Consider the following 17,267-nt stretch of genomic DNA (forward strand, 5'->3'; position numbering starts at 1 on the left):
TCAAAATAGCATGTATGCGGTACCTAGCTTTGCACTCTGTAAAGCAATTCATTTCCTAACTCTTTTCTCTAGCCATCGCAAGGAAAATTCCTGCGTGCACATGTTTGTATGAAGGATTACAGGTTAAGGATTTCTGCCTAAATTTCCTCCCGTTCTACATAGCATGTGGTTATGACTGGGACCCAGACTTCCCTAGTACATAGTAAAAAAGGCTGGATTATAATGTTAAATAGGTTTCCAGTAGTAGTTTTATCAAGGCGTTACGTGCAGTTTGTGGTTTTATTTCAGAGTAGGCTGCTGAGCTCTTATTTTAATACCATTTTATGGTCAGTCTGAAATTCCCATAAGCACTAAATACAGGAGAAAAACGTGTGTAATCAAGAGTCTGGGTTTCTTTCGTGTTTTGTCAAATTAATGAGTTTTCACTCTTTAGGGGCTTTTCCACAAACACAGTTTACTTGCAGGTAAAGGTGAGGCATGTCAGGATACATTTTCTTAGAGATCCTCATGAACAGGAGAGGGGACTATCTGAAAAAATCCTCTCGCAGTCACTGAACTGCAGGCTTGGGTGTGAGCGTGCCCCTGTCAGCGTAGCCAGTACACTAAAATATACATCACGAAAACATCAGAACTGAGACAGTGCCTCTGGTTAAGTACTTCTGCGCAGACATCTGTTTCCACATCGGTTCAGACCCGTAGCATTGCAAACTCGATTTGTATTTATATATGAACAAAATCGATAAAACATCTGGAGCTGTGTCATAACCTTTAAATCTTCCTTTTTGTTTTGTTTGTAATAATTCATGGTCTAACTGACTAGTTCAGGCTTTCCTGTCCTCTTGATTTCAGAGGGATGCAATTAATTTACCTTTGTCGCACTCCCCTAGAACGCCAAAGGGCCGTACACAAAAGGAACAAGATGTTCCTCGGCGTGTTTTGGAAGTGCGGAAGAGCCTTTTGCTGTGGTTTATCCTGCCGTGCTCCTTTGCAGCAACCACTTGGTAATCCTGTGTGCCACGGCTGAATCCCAGAACTGGCTGGGTGGGTGGGTGTGCTTACCCGAGGCACCAGCTCGCAGCAGCACAAAGGTGGGGCCCTACGGATCTCACCTTGGCCAGCGCCTGTGGTCGTGAACACCTAAGTGTGAGAGCCGAAGGCAGATGGGAATGCTGCCGGGCAGCGGGCAGGTACTGGCAGGATGCCCTCGCATTCACAGACTCACCTGCAGCAGGTATCTGCAGGGCAGCCCGAAGAGCAGGAGGCTGAGGGCACCACAGCAGGAGCTGTGGCCCAGGGTGATAACCGGGTGCCACAAAATCTGTTGGACGGGCACCCTGCATGTGTGGAGAGGAGAGCTGCTCAGAGATGGGCAGCTGTTGCTCTGAAAGGAGGCACACAGATATGCAGGGTGGTTTACAGGCAATTGGAGTAAAACTTCACCCAATGGAAAGTAACTGGAGGTACTTTTCTACGGTGGGGTGAGGCACGAAATTTAATTCAATACAAAACGTGTCTTCAGAGGGTGTTGTAGAAAAAATACTTTAAAATAAAAGGTTTCAGAAGCCAGTCATCAAACCCTTCACACTGTTAACCTACATAACCACATGATGTTATTACTGTTAACCTCATCTTCCCTCCCCCTCTTCCTTCCTATTGTTTGTTATACTCACTTTTTGCATCTCGCCTTTAGATTCTAGAAGTGCTCGGTGGAGGGACTGTACTTGCTTGCAAGGCACTCTCGAGAGGCACAAGCCCGACTGTAGCTTTCAGGAGCTACTGTGCCAAGGCACACTTATGCCCTAGCTGGCATTAAGATGCAGATCACGATTTTTCCTTGTGCTGCTGAGGTTATGACACACAAGCGAGAACTATTTAACAATGCTCCCGTTTAAGATCACTAACTGCCCTCCTCTTTATCCTTATCACCCTCAGGACAGTGTTGCAAATCCTCAGTGCTACGCTGAACAATAGCTCCCGTTTCGAACAGCAGAGGCACTTCTGCCATCCAGTTGTCCAGCTAGCGGTTAGGGCGATCACTTTAGCTGGCACATGCACAGAAGTTCAGATGTAAGATATGCTCTGTGGGCAACTGCCTGTTTATTTTCTTTCCTAGACACGCGGTTAAACCACACTGTACATCCTGTGCTTATAAAATTCCAGAAGGGTTATATCATAGCATGTACTACTCGAATGTGTGATTTACATTACCAGATACAAACTGCAGCATCTAGAGATAAACCTGTTACTTACAATGAACTGCAGATTCAGATAGCTGCGTGAATCTACTACCTGTGATGTTTTTAAGGTCAGTATGCTTTATAAATAGCGAGGATTTTACAGGATATGCTATGAGTTATTTCTTCTGAGAAGCGAGGCTCGGCTGGGAAGGGGACTCAGTGCTGAGCACGTAACAGATACGGGGTGCTTCTGCAGAAATGGGGGCAGTCCCTAAGAGATCTGCAGTCCCCTGAACTGTCTCCAGGCCAGCTAGATGTGGGGCAGTGGCCGAGCAGGAGGGCAGGCAGCAGTGCTAGCTAGTGCCGTGCCTAAAGGAAAGAGCTCCAGGGCAGCACCGAGCCAGGGTTGAGACGGAGAAAGTTTGCTCCGGACCGGTCGAGCAGGCTGTTGAAATCTTGAGGCCTCTTAGTACAGCTTGCACCCAGCGCTCCCCGATCCCGCCTGCCCTCCGCTCCAGAGCTGGGCTGTTTGTGCAAGGTGACTCCTTAAATGCCACCTGACAGGCAAAACGAAATGCAAAAAGACCACCGAGAGGGGCTGATCCCTGTCTTTTCTTTCCACCCTGAGTCCTGAGGGGATGAGGGGACTGTATGAATCCCCAGATGAAGCTGTAGGTGCCTGCACAGAGCTCAGACCTGGGACAGAGCACTGACAGCCCTATGGACCCGGCCCTGTCCACACCTCTACATGCCAGTGAACCAAAAAAAGGATGAGGTGGCCCTGTCCCAGGGTTTACAAAACAAGAGTAACAGCCATTTCCTTCTTTAACCTTCCCTTTCCAAAGGCAGCTAACAACAGCGGGTACCCACAGGGCAAAGCCGCCTCCTGGAAAGAGAGCCCCCGTGTCCATGGCACCTCCGAGCTGGGTGTCCCCACATCCTTGTGGAAGCCAGGGGCTCCATTCAGAGCTGTGCCACTGAATTCAGCACGGCTTGAATCACTTTCTGTTGGAAAGGCCGACTGCTGATTTGCATAGCAAATAAATACAAAAATGTAAATAGTGCAAACTTTGTAGTTAGATTTGTTCCCCTGCCTCAGCTCTGGAGGTGTTTACCTTCATTACAGAACAGAAAGGAGGGCCTGGCTCACTGAGGTATGAGATGCTTTCAGTTTCCACTAAAGGCCACTGAAATTGCACACACTCTACCACGTGAAATAAGAACCTTTAGCAGTGAGGATAAAATTCAATGCATGCACAATAGTAAAAAACAAACAACAAACAAACAAAAAAACACCTCTGTGGCTTTATTGTCTTTCCTTCCACCTCAAGATATTCACATAATTTCAGGCTATTGTTTTTGATGTGAACCGTATTCCTGGCCTTTTGCACTACATATTGTTTATAACTGAAAAGGAAAAAAAATAATGTTTGTTTGTTTTATAATCACTCTGTCAGTGATGGAAAGGACTACAATCATTTCTGTAACTATTCTTCGAAATAATATACCTGCTCCAGTATCCAATTAATTTGATTATTATTCTTTGTCAAATATTAAGAGTCTAGACATGGCATATTATCGTGTGCTGTATTTTTAGATCTTCCAGTTCAATTCAAAACACAGCAAAAGAGGGGCCCCAGAAAATGACCATCTAGAGACAGGCCATGGCAAATATCCAGGAACCATTCTTAACGGAACGGAGCTAGCATGAGCTGAGATCATTCTTTAGCCTTGGAGGGAAAAAAAAAAAAAAGAGAGAAGATGTTTTTAGGAAGAGATTTCCAAAGGGATTATGAGTTGCTCTTCACAAACAATACAGAGGATTTCCAGTATGCATCGTGCTTTTGACAAGAGCTGCGCCTTCTCGGCTCCTTCATGGAGCCAATCAACGTCATTTTGTAACTCCTTTCAGAAGGGGAAATAACGATGGGGAAAAGTGCTTTTGATAATAGCAAACAATAGCTGTTTGTGCAGTGAGCAGGATTACAGTAAACCTGGTGGCCAAATGATCTCTTAGAGCATGCCTTTATACATCTGACGCATCCCTTGAATTAGTACGAGTGTACTTAGGGAAGACATCATACTAATGGTGTTACCGAGGATGTTCTCGCTTTTCCTACCTTGGGAAACAGCAGAGGTATGGAGGTGAAGTAATGAAAATGATGCACTTTTTGGAGTCTCGGGGGATCTTTAAATCTATGTTGAATATGTATGTGAAGTTAAATTGGTATGCTAAAGGTACGAAGAGGTTGAATGGGTAGGATAGAATCCAGGACAGAAAGGGATTAATTTTCAGACAGTCCTCTAATGGACTTGAAATGGTCACGTTGTTAAATGGATCCAAGATTAGGCTCCTCTCATTATGTCAATGTGCTGGAGCACAGCCAGGTCCTTTCTTTTTGTGGATACCTTCTTGTTACAGCATCCACACCGAGACTTCTGAGAGTACAAGAGTTGCTTTATCGGTCTGGGTCTTAGCAGACCCCAAACTTACCTGCTAAACAAATAAACCTTGCCCGGAGGGGTTGTGGATGCCCCATCCCTGGAGGTGTTGGAGGCCAGGCTGGGTGAGACCCTGAGCAACCCGACCTAGTGGGAGCTGTCCCTGCCCATGGCAGGGGGCTGCGGCTGGATCGTTGAGGTCCCTTCCAACCCAGGCCATTTTATGATTCTATTTTCTTATGATTTTCGGTTGGAGAAGACACCAGAATTAAGAAAGCAAGGTTTTCATTACATTTTATTATTCAAAAATGTGATTTTATGTAAGAAATGGGATCGGTCCTTGGCGCACCCACCCCTCTGAACCCCGACCTCCAACCCCTCGTTTGTGAAAGATTTTATTTTCTGGCTGGTTTCTGGGCTCTGCGTGAGGCGATTTTTAAACTGAGCAGAAGGGAACGAAGGCACATGCGGTATGCGCTCCCAGATGGAGCTTTGTAAGGCGATTTTACGGACTTTGAGGCGGCAGTGGGCAGCCCGCACCGCTGAGGTGCCGGCCCCGGGGCCCCCCCGGCCGCCCCCAGCCCCTCAGCGCCCCCAGGGCCGGCCGAGCCCCAACATGGCGCCGGGACCCCGCTGGGCCCTGCCGCGGGCTCGAGGCGCGGCGCGCGCCGCCCGCCCGCACCCGGCACACGGCGGGCGGGCCCACAGCGCCTCCCGCGGGAGGGGGGGGATCGGGGTATGGGGGTGGTGAGGAGGAGGCGGCCGCCAGCCCCCTCCCCCCCCGCCTGCCGCCGCTAATGGTCAGCTCTGCCAGGCGTGCTGGCAGCGCCCCCCCCTCCTGCTGCCCCGCGTGGTTTGCTCCCCGGGGACGGGCAGTGCCGCTGTCGTGTGTCCCCCCCCCGCTGTCCCCGCGTTGGTTCGTTCCGCCGGGCAGCCAGACGCACGAGCGGGCAGTGAGGGAATCCCCCAGCGGCCAAGTCTCGCGAGACTCCCCTCTCTCCCCTCTCCCCAGCGCCGCGCGCTCTCGCGAGACCTCGCCGGTTCCCACGCCGGGGCTGTTGTGTCTGAGGGGAGAGCCCGGGCGCTGTGCGTGTGTCTCCCGCGCTCTGCGCATGCGCGACGCCGTCCCGGGGAGGGGAGGCGCGAGGGGAGCGGGAGGAGGAGGAGGAGGAGGAGGAGGAGGAGGAGGAGGAGGAGGAGAGGGAGGGGGGTGTGTGGAGGCAGCTCTCGCGAGAGTAGGAGTTTTGGCGAGAGTTTGTGGAAGATGGCGCCTGTTGTGACAGGGTAAGTGCGGGGGGACGGCGGCGCCGCGCCGGGAGCGCCGCGCTCCGGGGGATCCCCGCCCGCCGCCCGCCCGGGCCCCGGCCCCGCCGCCGCCTCGGGGAGCCCGGGGGCGACCTCCGGGGGCGGTGCGGGCGGGTCCCGGCCAGCCGAGCCCCCGCCGGCGGGGTCCCCCCCGGCTGGGCGCAGCGCTCTGAGGGGCGCGGGGCGCGGGGCAGGGCCCGCGGGGCTCCCCCCGGGCTCCCTGAGGCGGCCCGGCCCTGCCCCCCCCCCTCCCGGCTCCGCCGCCTGAGGGGCTCCGGGCTCGGGGCTCGTCCCCGCGGGGTCGCCTGGGCCCGGCCGTGCCCCCCGGGGTGCGGGCAGGCTGCGGGTGCTGCCGGCCGGGCAGCCCCTGTGTGGGGGCACGGGGCCGAGCCGCCCCTCCTCGCCTCCCCTCCGCCGCTCCCCGGGCTCTGCTGGGCGCCCTCAGCTCCTAACCCCGCACGGCCAAGGGCAGCGGGCTCCCCGCCCCGCTCCGCCGCCGTGTGTCGCGACAGGCGATAGCTGCCGACACTTGTAGCCATGCTCTGGGGGAGCTGATCGCGGCTGCCCCGCTGCTCCGTGTGTCCCTGTAACCAGCGGCCCCCCCGGAGCCTCCTGCAGCCCGTGGGTAGCAGCAGGCACACGGCTGGCACGCAGCGTCCCATCGCCCCTGCGGGGTTACGCGGAGTGTTGCTGCCCTTGCCACATCTTGGGCTCTCCTGCCTGCCGTAAGGGCCGTGCCCTGAATTTTGGAGCACGCTGGATGCGTGTAACCTCCTATCTGCCAAGGGAAGGGACAGCAGGAGAAGAGCGGGCCCTGCCTGCGCTCCACCTGGTTGTTCCGAGTGACATTGTGAGCGGTGAAAGCACTGCCGAGCCTGTCCAAAAAGTGGACCTTATTTTGTGGCTTCATACTGCGCTTGTGACCTTCTGTCTTCCCCGTGGGATTACATTGTCTCCAGCATGGGCTGTGTGGTTAGGGAGCGCAACAGCCTGCTTGGGGGTGGGGTGGAGTTGGTGGTGGATGCTTTTGTTCTCGTGGAGAAGGTAGCATTATGGTATTTTGTTGTTTTGGTTGGCGGCAGCAGTGTTTCCAATTCCTCGCTCTTGTCTGTCAAAAACTATATCGAAGCTCGTGTCTGATTTCTCTCCTGATAAAGGCATCTTGCGGCTCGTACACATTTTCCCAATTAAATGTTCTTTGGTGAAGCTGGTCGTATTTGTTATGGTTCCTGCAGTGTGCTATTTTAGAGGTTACAGTTGAAAGAAGAAATGCTTTTAAAGTTTGCTGCAAGTGGTACTCTGTGTCCTAGTTAGCAACTAAGCTTTTCCACGTTTCTGTTAGTTTACTCATCTGAATATTTGGGCTCCATTTCCTTCTGTTTATTGATTATTACAGGTTGGTCAGAAATGTTCTCGTGTCTGTGACGTTACAGTCAGCCTTCGTGGAAATACGTTAAAATGCCGAGAATGACAAACTCTGTATTCTTTTTTTTTTTTTTTTTTTAATGGGCGATCAAATTAAAAAAGCATTTTAACAAGAATACAAAACACTATGTATAGTTTTGGGTTTTAACCCTGGAGTTACTGCTCAAAACTTCTAAGTTGAGTAATTCTCTGAAAAAGTTGTCTCATTTTCTTATTGTTCATTACTTTCTACATTGATAAAAAGAAGCATGTTAAGATTGGCTAATGTTGTAGCTAGATTGTATTGAGGAGCTTGGGGTCTTTACGTAGGAACAGTTTTTGGGCTACAGCTGTGGTGCTGCGCTGTTTGTGTACGTTAGCACACTCGATGCGACTTGATGATACTCCAGTAACTGACTTTTTTTTTTTTTTCCCAAACAGTCAGTAAAAATGGTTTTTCTTTCTCGGCTGTTCTGCAAAAGCTGGGTAGTGAACAGGGGAAAAAAATGCTTGAAATTAAAAAGCTGTAAGTGGAGTCTGTAGTGCCCAAACACTGCCTGGTGTTTGAGTGGCGTGCCTTTCTTACGGGTGCTCAAGCTTTTGAGATAAAGCATATGTTTTTTCCGTAGCCAGTGTAGGCTGTGTGTGAAAACACAGCTTTTCCTGTGAAAGCTGCACGCCTAAGCCTAAGTTATGGTTTGTGCAGTGCTGGGTGGAATAGTAAGAACTTACTGGAGTAATTGTGGGGGGGAGTCAGGGTACGATACCAGTTTATTACCTGCAGCACGTTGCATGCTTTGTGCATCGCGAGGAACGGTTCGATCCAAACAGCTGGTGTGTACGGGATGGCTGAAAGCCCACGGTATCAGACCTGGGTCTAGTAAGGTACGCAGAAACAGTGGGGCAGTTACTGAAAATGAACTATTTGGAAGGCGATTTTAACTGAAGCAGATCATTTATGGCTGCAATAATAGGATAGTGCTTGGGGGTTTTGTGGAGCGTTTTTGGCTTGTGAGCAGTTCCAGGAAACTCATTGTTTTAACGTGGCAAAATTAAGGAAAATGTTAACTAGAGTTGCCCGTTTTGGGTGCAAAGCACTTCTTTTATAGTATCAGTAGCTATTTAAACATATCTTTAGGCCTTGATTAGCTTGAAAATGGCTGTGGTAAGCCTAATGCAACAGTGTGACAATCTCTGCTCTTCAGAACTTATTTTAAAGTCATTTTAAATTGACTTAAAAAGTGGAGTGGTGTCTTCTGTGGCTCACTATGTAATCTGGGACAACCCACTCTGTAAAATGCTAAAAAAATAAAGCAAGAAGCCATCGCCAAAAACCTTTGCAAAGATTTCTGTACTGGCAAGCAAGTAATAAATTTAGAAATGGTAGATAAAAACGGTAAATGCTAGCCATAAGTACTTGATTACAAGTGAAAGCCTTTGTAATAGCAGTAAGCAAGACAGTGCTTGGGTTATTTTTCAAGCAGCTTTCAGATAAACCCTGAAAAAAAGACAATAACAACGGCACAGGCTTCTCCTGGGGACAGCGTTTTGCAGAGGCTCCATAGACAATTGTTTTAGTAACACACTTCTAAATAGCAGGCTGTTAGGTGCCTGAATTAGTCACCTCGAAGTTGGGTGGTGAAGAGGTGTTTCCTGAACACTGAACGACCGAAGGGTGAGGGAAGACGCCGCAGATCTGTGGTGGCACAGGAGAATGCTCAGCACCAGGTGGAAACGTGTCAGGGTGCTCGCTGAAAGCTGCCCCCTCTGCGTCCCGATCAGTGGTGTGAGGAGGGGACTGAGCAGCACGGGTCTGGAAGCAGAGGGTGAAGCGGGTGCTGCTGGGGACGTGGGAGGGGAGGAGGACTCGAGCGACCTGATGTTGGTCTGAAAAAGCAATCTGGAGAGGAAGGTTCAGAGTAAATAAAGCAGGGTCAGCTCTGCGTTTTGGAAGATGAAGAAGGCTGCTTTGGTAGCTGGGATGTGAGCTGGTGTGGTCACAGGATAAAATTTAACCTACTGAAGGCATATCTTAGCGACGTGGGTCTCAAAACCTATAGGTCTGAGGATGTATAGAGAGCCATGGTTTGAGGGCTGATGCTTTAGGAGTCCCAAAAGGCAGCGACTTGCAGCGGTGGAAAGGAGGCTGGAGCAGTGGCATGGCCCGTACGGCCGTGTTTTGTCTGGGCTGGGGCTGAGCTGATAGTGAGGCATCTGGATGGACAGGCTGGAGGCGCCAGGCGAGACGTTAGCTCGGGCAAACATCGCAGATACGGCGTAGAAAGTGTGTTTGTGATTTGTTAGCAGGCAGCGGCTTCGTGTGGTACTGGGTGAGGTGGAGGGGACTGGGAAGGGATGCGAGACAGAGGGCTGCTGCGGAGCTCATAAACCACCAGAGGTGAATGGGGATGCTCCTCCAGAAGGATGTGCTGAAAGGGAAAAAGAGTATGATAAGGGCTGAGTCACGAGAGGAACCACGCCAAGGGAATCAGGGAGAATATTTCCGGCGAAGAAGTGCTGCCGATAGTCCGGGTGATTGGCAGGGCTGGCGAGATAAGAGCTGCACCTGGATCCGGAGCGGTGGCCGCGGGAGGTGTTCCTGAGAGCAGCGTCCGTGGAGCTCCAGGGCTGGAGGATGGATTGTGTGGACTGCAGGAGTAGGATCCGAGGAATGGGATCTTCGGGCTACAGTTTTTACTGTTGCTGGAGGTTTAAGCATAGTGCTTATTAAGATTTGAGTAATAGCATAACCGTGGCTATTGTGCTGTGTGCGCGCACATGATGAGGGCTGAAGGTTGTTGGGAGAAACTCGTTTACAATCAAATGAGGGGATGGTTTTGTGTGACTAACATTTAAATCACGATCAAGGGGCATGTCAGCGTCTTCATTCTGGCTATTGGGAAATCTCTGTGAGCACTGTGTTCCTGAGAGAGTCTTCTGAGATGCCAACAAATGCTCTTCTAACCATTTGTAGGCTTGGTAGGAGCGATTTTATGACGTTAAGCTCTCGATTAGGATTTTGCTCCCATTGTTTATTAGTTCTTTTAAGTAGCTCTTAGTCATTTCGGACTTGCTGTAGTTGATGTATCAAGGAAGCTTTGAAAATCATCTTTGTAGAGCTTGATTTCTCTAGAAATAGGCTGTAGTCTGTCTTAATAGGCGTAACATGTTTTGGCTTTTTAAATCGGTACTTAAAAGGCGGAATCCTTTACCAGTATCTCTGTGCAGAGAGAGCTCTGATTCTCTACTATGAATTACACAAACGATTTGTGAGTGGGAGAGAACACTCTTTCTTTCCTCTGACTTGCTACATTCTACTTTGCAGCAGTAATTCATTCTAGTTTTTTATCGTTATTAGGACCTCAAACGATTTCTACATTTAAAAAGAGCGCACAAAGAAGCCGAAGTAGCCTGCAGCAGCAAGGGCTTGTGAAAGCTTTCTGAAAGACCTGCTGCACCTTCATGTGCACGGGCTTGGAAAAAAGCTTTTAGGAACTCATTATTGGAGTTACTTAAAAGAGTACAGTTACGGTATAAAGAGTATAGTTAAGGTGGGTGCACTACATAGCTATTCTGTGGGGTTTTCTTTGGTAAAATTGAGCAGAGAAAGTGTAGTTTTAGATGTGTGAAGTACACGCTTAACACAAACAAGCATGGGATCTTATGCAATACATGTGAACGTCTGTGGGGAATGGAGGACGTAGTTGATGCCACATATGAGCTTCACATGTGGAGAGCAAATCGTGTCAGCAGAATTCTCAAGTTTGGGGCCATCCTTTCTCTGCTGATCACCCTGAGTGCTTTGGCTGTTAATTGCAAGCACGTTATTAGCTGACCTGCATGGCACTGCGATGTGCTGAATCACTGCCTCCCAAGAGCATTTCCCAGGGAGGGCGTACTTCTAAGTGCTTTTTGTTTTATTTTTAGTTTACATTATTGTGCTATTAAAAGAAGAAAAAAAGCAACTGAAGCATCTGCCTGCATTTAAAGGGTTGCTTATTTTTTCCTGAGTGCTTAGATAAAGAGGGGGAAAAGGTAAACATCACTAGCTGGATTGTGGGATGAAATTAATTCTGTGTGCACAACTGGGAATGCCTTTTAAGTCTGTTATTTCAAGGCAAATTTACAATTATAGATGCAAAATGGTGCTTCTGAACTTACTGAGGTTTCATTTTCATGTAAAATGCTTATGATCTAATATCGTACATCTGTCATGTTTGTCTTGAACATAATTGCAGAAAGAACTAAGTAAGATCATGTGAGGCAAGGAAGTAATACGGTGTTACGGTCATTCCTTTCCAGCATACAAGCTCAGAAGAGGAAACAGCTGATAAATTTCAAGAGAAAATTATTAATAGAAAGTAGCAATTTCCATATCATTATATCCTTACTGAGTCGTGGAAAAGTAAACGCGAGGCACGGAGTTTGACATTATCTCATTTCCTGGGGTTCTGCTTGTGTTGTGGTGCTTTTTACTCATAAATCGCGCACGCGAGAGTGTGTGTGTGTGTGTTTTGTGGTTGCTACCTTTTTTTTTTTAACATGTGAAGTACCCTTCCCAACCTGAAGAAACTTTCTTCGCCTGTCTGTGTGTGACATCACAGGCCACTTTTCGGGGCCAGGATATAGTAAGCAATTTAAAATGATCTCGTTTGCTGAAAAAATGCTCCGTACTCTTCTGCTGCGGTGGTTAACCAGCCAGCGATACACATCTTCGTGCCTGTAAACGCGTAAACTACGTGTTGGTGGCGGTAAACTCTGTTACCAAGAAGGGAGAGGAGATAGGGGTTTCAGTATGCACCATGTGAGAAATCTCTTGATTAAGACTGAGTTTCTCCATCTTTACAACACGCGGAGGCTGTAGCTTTGCAAGTATAAGCGTTTTCATTTCCAGTTTCATTTTTTTTCTATTTTTTGAAAAGTTTGATTTATCTATAACACTTTACCACTAGTTATATCGGTGTTTTACGGTTCCAGTAACTCAGGTGGTTCAGTGACTGACATGATGCTACAACATGATTTATTCTTTCTAAAGTGATCTGAAAATTTCGGTCTGCAGCATGTATCTACAGTAAGCTTGTCGAGCTCTTTTTTTGAATGCGTCTTTGTACGCAAGTCCTTGAAAACTTTCCTGTTGAATTTAAGTATGCATTTCTGTAATGAACACTTTAAAGTTATTGCTGCTTTACTTGGAAAACATGAAGGAATCAAGGTTGTTGTATGGAAGTATAGCTTTCCTCCTTTTCGTTGCAAATGTACGACTGACTTGCATGAAGGGGCATTTAATCAGCGTGTCCAAAATCCAGAGCACGTGTGGTGAAAGGCAACGAGCTGCGTTGGCAAGTGATCCTTTCTGACTGCTCCATGTGAGATCACACCTGTTACTTCATTTAATTGTTCTACTCCTGGTAGCGAGGTTCAAGAGTACATATTGCAACGGGTCAGCGTTAATCTAATTATTTATAGTTACTTGAGTAGCAACACAAATATTTAATTCTATTTAATTTTCCATTATGAGCACAGAAAAACGTGGGCATCTTTCAGTATGTGCCAGACAACAGTCTTTCTGCTGCTGTTCTTGATAAGATTGCTCGGTCTGTAGAACATTTCATCTGTGCTTTTTTATAACTTGTACTTGTGGCGTATTTCCAGTGTGTGGTGCTTTGGGAGATTACCAGGAAGCCTGGTATCAGAAGGAAACTTGATCAGGCAGCCATGAAATTCAGAATTCTCTAAGCTTGACAGAGGGAATCGAATTGTGTAAATTAGTGGTCCCTAATTTTTGCTGGGCCATAGTAACAGCGCAGAGTAAAAAATACTCTCTAGGCAATATCCTGCTTTCCTTTCCCTGGCAGCTCTTATTTTAACTCTGTAATTCAATTTTGGCTGGGAGCAGTGGCAGAGGATCTTGCAGGCAGCGTTGCTTTCGCAAGCTGTAGATTAGGAACTGCCTGTGTAGAAAATAAGGTTAAACTTGTTTGCTCAGCAGAACAATTTGTGAAACGAAGCTTTTATCAGGTTTTGGTACAGTAGGGGGAGTCTCTGCGATGGGCTGCTGCCGTCCCTGCTGTTTTGGTACGAGGGGACCTTCACACAGGAGGTCTGGGCAATCCGAGGTGCTTGTGCTTGTTCTCAGCTCGTGCTGTTGAAGAAGGGATCTAGGGCCTGGCATAAGAGAATAAATAATAATTTAAATTGGTTATCTTATTGTTGTTGTTCCAGCCGTCTGTGGAAAAACCCGTCGTGTCCTGAACACGACAAAACACGTGCAAAAAGCCAGTGACTTGCCAAGGTCAGACGCAGGGTCGGTGGAGAGCTGGAAGCTCAGTCAGTGTCTCCCGGCCCCCTTCTCCTTGCCCTGGGGGGCTGTGCCCTGATGGGTTCGCTGCGTTTCAGCAGGTGGCATCGTGTCTTCCTCCCTCCTGGGTCACAGAGCGAAAGACATCGCACTTCTTAGGCATTCAACCTGCCTGACAAACGGATGTGGTAATGAAGATGAAGTGTGGCCGTGGCTGTAATCAATGTGTCTTGGTAAGGGTGGGGGATGCTGGAACAGAAAGGTGCTGCTCTGACATAGCTGGGCCATATGGGGCACGACCAGTGGGTGAAAGCAAAGAAAGAGTGGTGCTCTGGTGGGCTGGAGCCATGCCTTCAAGCTCCAGAAGAAATTATTCTCTATAGGTATTTATTTTTAAAATTCGAAGTCCTTTCCTGCTTTCCAACTCAGCCAGCCAATGCTGGCTTCAGTAGCGAGTGTAAGAATTCAGCAAAGAAAAAGTTGTATTGAAAGCCTGGTATTATGCTGCGTGTGTGTGTGTTTCTTTTCATGCTCTTTTAGTTTTGTAGTAGATATACAGTGATGACTAGTAAAATCCTTAATAATGTAATATCTTCCAGAAGTGAAGGGGATATAGCAAAACTATTCTGGATGTGTCTTTTGTGTCCAAGTATTTTTCTGGCCAACCTTTTTTCTTTTGCTGTTCAGTGCTCCTTTGCCAGCACTGAGTCCTGGGGTGTTTTTATTTTCCTTTTTGCATTCCAATTTACTTTTTTTTAAAGATTGCCGAGTTGGTGTTGGTTTTGTTTTGTTTACATGTGCATTACAAACCTTCCGTCAATAAACTGTGCTGAGCAGTCAGTCAAACGAAGCATTTGGGATCAGGCTTCCTCTTTGGAAGAGGCTGGTGGCACATGGCACGTTGTGACAAGCTGTGTCAGTCAGCACAGATGATGCTAAATGAATCCTCCTGGTGATGTAAAAGCGAGGTTTTGAGAGATGGTTGGATAAGCACTGAACTTACACGGGTGGCTGTTAGTTCCAGTATTAAACGTTTTGCTGCTGGGTGTGGAGGTGAACGTGATGGTTTATTGGTAAGTGTGATAGATGAATACTGTATAGATGAAGAAAAGAGAGAGCTCTCCAGCTATGGAATGTATTTTGATTGTAAAGCTCATCAGAAATAGGAGAATTAAAGCATAAAGACTTATTTTCCTATGTTTTAATTATACCAGTGTTGGCCAAGTTAGTGTTCAGTTTTGATAACACGGTAAATAAAACCTGTGTTTGCAGTGCTTATGTTTTGGTAGTAACGCTCTCAAAATACTGAGAACTGCGTTAAAAGAAACACGAGAACTGCGCTAAAACAAACGTCACAACTTTCCGTATTTTTATTTGCAATGGGCAAAATACCTGTGTTTCACAATAGCTCACAGACAAAACAAAGGAATGGTTACGAAACGATGCCTTAAAAAAGGGCTCGTTGGGAAGTTTTGCTGACAGCAAACTTGCTGAAGTGGTAAGTCATGCTTCGGATGGCAGCAAAGGAAAAATGGATCAGGAGCTCACAGCCACGTCCAAGTGCTACAGGCTGCTAGAGAGCAGAAGACAACTCTTTTTGTTGGATCCCTTGAGCTGGAAGGAAAATTGTTCTTCCTTCTGACTGGCTGCTGCATTGACATGGAGCTTTTGAGACAGCAGGAGACAAAAGCTGACCTCAGAAGATGTGCTGAAGGTGCCTGGTGAGATGGAGTTTGAAGCCAATGTGAGTGTTCATTGAATCTAGGCTGAATCTTCACATGGGAATAAAATGTACAAGAAGACTCTCCAGACATACCCTGAGGATTTCCTGTGTTCATTTGGATACTTTTTGGATGAATTATTTTTTTAATACCACTCAGTACTGTACAAACAAAAAAAATGTTTCTCTGCTGTTTCACCTTACTGCTGTACGGCACTTCAAGTTAGCAGGAGACTGGTTTGACTCATCAGTTTGCACAGTCCTGAAGGTCATGTTGCATCAGTTCACATTTGGAAGTTTATCTTTTTCAGTTAGAACAGTTCTCAAAAAAAAGAAGAAAAAAAAAAAAAAAAAAAGAAAAAAAAAAAAACACAACAGACCAAAATTTTCCAGAAGTTATTAGGCAGCGATGAGTATTACATCTGGAGAGATAAGAGACTTCTTCACTTACTAGAAGTCTTCCTATGTGCTTCTGATACGCAGGGTTCAAGTTGTGGACGTGGTTGTTTCATGTACTTTCTTAATACAGATTTTACTGCTTACACCTGTGATACCATTTCTGTTTTTGGTATTTTCCTGTGTATTGTCCTGATTTCAGGTGTTTTCCTTCAGTAACGACAGTGTTTTCCCTAAGATGAGAGTTACTATCCTAGCAGCGTCCCACTTGCTGTCCCAGCTAGTACTTTCTCCTGTTTGTTTTGAAATTAGTTGAAGAATATTTATAGGCACTGCTTGGCATTCCTTTCCTCGAATTTGAATTCAGACTCAGTCAATGTTTCCTCTTGTTTTATATATGAAGTATTGAGATTTTTTTAAATTATTTTTACCTAGTTACTTTCAGACTTGTTCTTCCCTGAGTTTTGTGACCAGATCTCAACTAATTTTGCTCCTACATATCCCTTTTTATGGATCATCGCACCATAATATTTTTTATCTCCCCATTTGTTTCTGTGAAGTTTCTGTATAAGCCCTGTTCTCTCTGCTCCTGGGCAGTTTACGTCCAGTTGCCTTTGTTCAGAGCAGAACTTCCAGAGGATTTCTAACTGTGCTGTTCCCTGCTCTGGATCCATCCCAGTCTTTATTTCCCCCCAGCTTCTGTTATTACTGGCCCTGTAAGACAGTGGGGAAGTCACTTACTGCTTAACCAGTATGATATGCTAACAACTGCCTGCTTTAAGTCAAGTCCAAACCCTGTTCCTTGCTTTTGGGAACGGGGAGCTTGGCCAGATTGGTGTCCTCCATCGTGAAAAAAGGCGTCTCTAATGAGTGCTGGTACGCTGCTCGTCTCCGAGATGAAGTGCCCATTCACAGAACCTGGGAGAATCAGGGACAAAACAGATTCAAGAGCCTGAAATACCTTATGTAGCAAGAGACAAAATATGGATACGGAGCAATGAGGAGAATTAAGCTGTAAAGGAAAAGCAACAAAAGCTAATGATGTGAAGGCGGGGAGTAGAAGTAGTGGAGGATCGCTTTATTTCAGAGTTATTTATTTTCACTACCCTCCTGTCTTTTGGCATATTGCAGTCCTCTTCCCCATGTTCAAAGTGTTTAGGAAGCTGTTACTGCTTTGTTCTCCTGCTCCTCCAAGGATGGATAAAATATAATTGAATGACTGGAGAGTTGCTGCAATCAGTTTCTAGTGGCATTGTAGGACATGCATTGAAAGGTGGGAAGGAATGGGACACCTTGTTCTTACTAATATGATGTATTTCTAAAGCCACAGAGCTGGGAGAAAGGACTGCTTCTGAAATGCTGAAAGTAAACAAAGTAAAACTGAGATCAGGTTTGGAAAGCTAAATTCTGTAGCTAAGCAGTGCCCAAAATGCGGGTGCGTGCATGCGGATAAGCTTCAGTTCAGGTCGTTTGTTATACAGCTTTGTTACAGAACTCGAGTTAATATTTACTGTACACAACATCT

At 47.0% G+C, this 17,267-nt stretch overlaps 1 protein-coding gene across 2 annotated transcripts in view; it reads left to right on the top strand.

The window, feature by feature from the left end:
- The first annotated feature begins 5,841 nt into the window (after positions 1-5,841).
- RBPJ (recombination signal binding protein for immunoglobulin kappa J region) overlaps positions 5,842-17,267 on the top strand; it is a 57,622-nt gene continuing 46,196 nt past the window's right edge. The window contains exon 1 of one of the 2 annotated variants that reach the window (XM_084517175.1): positions 5,842-5,903. In XM_084517175.1, coding sequence (XP_084373301.1) covers positions 5,884-5,903 — 20 coding nt within the window. In that variant the 5' untranslated portion in view covers positions 5,842-5,883. Of the gene's footprint in view, positions 5,904-7,917; positions 8,214-17,267 lie in introns of those variants that run through there. The other variant, XM_084517176.1, reaches the window with a different exon arrangement.

Source organism: Aythya ferina, assembly GCF_964211825.1.
Source record: "Aythya ferina genome assembly, chromosome: 4".
NCBI lineage: Eukaryota > Metazoa > Chordata > Aves > Anseriformes > Anatidae > Aythya > Aythya ferina.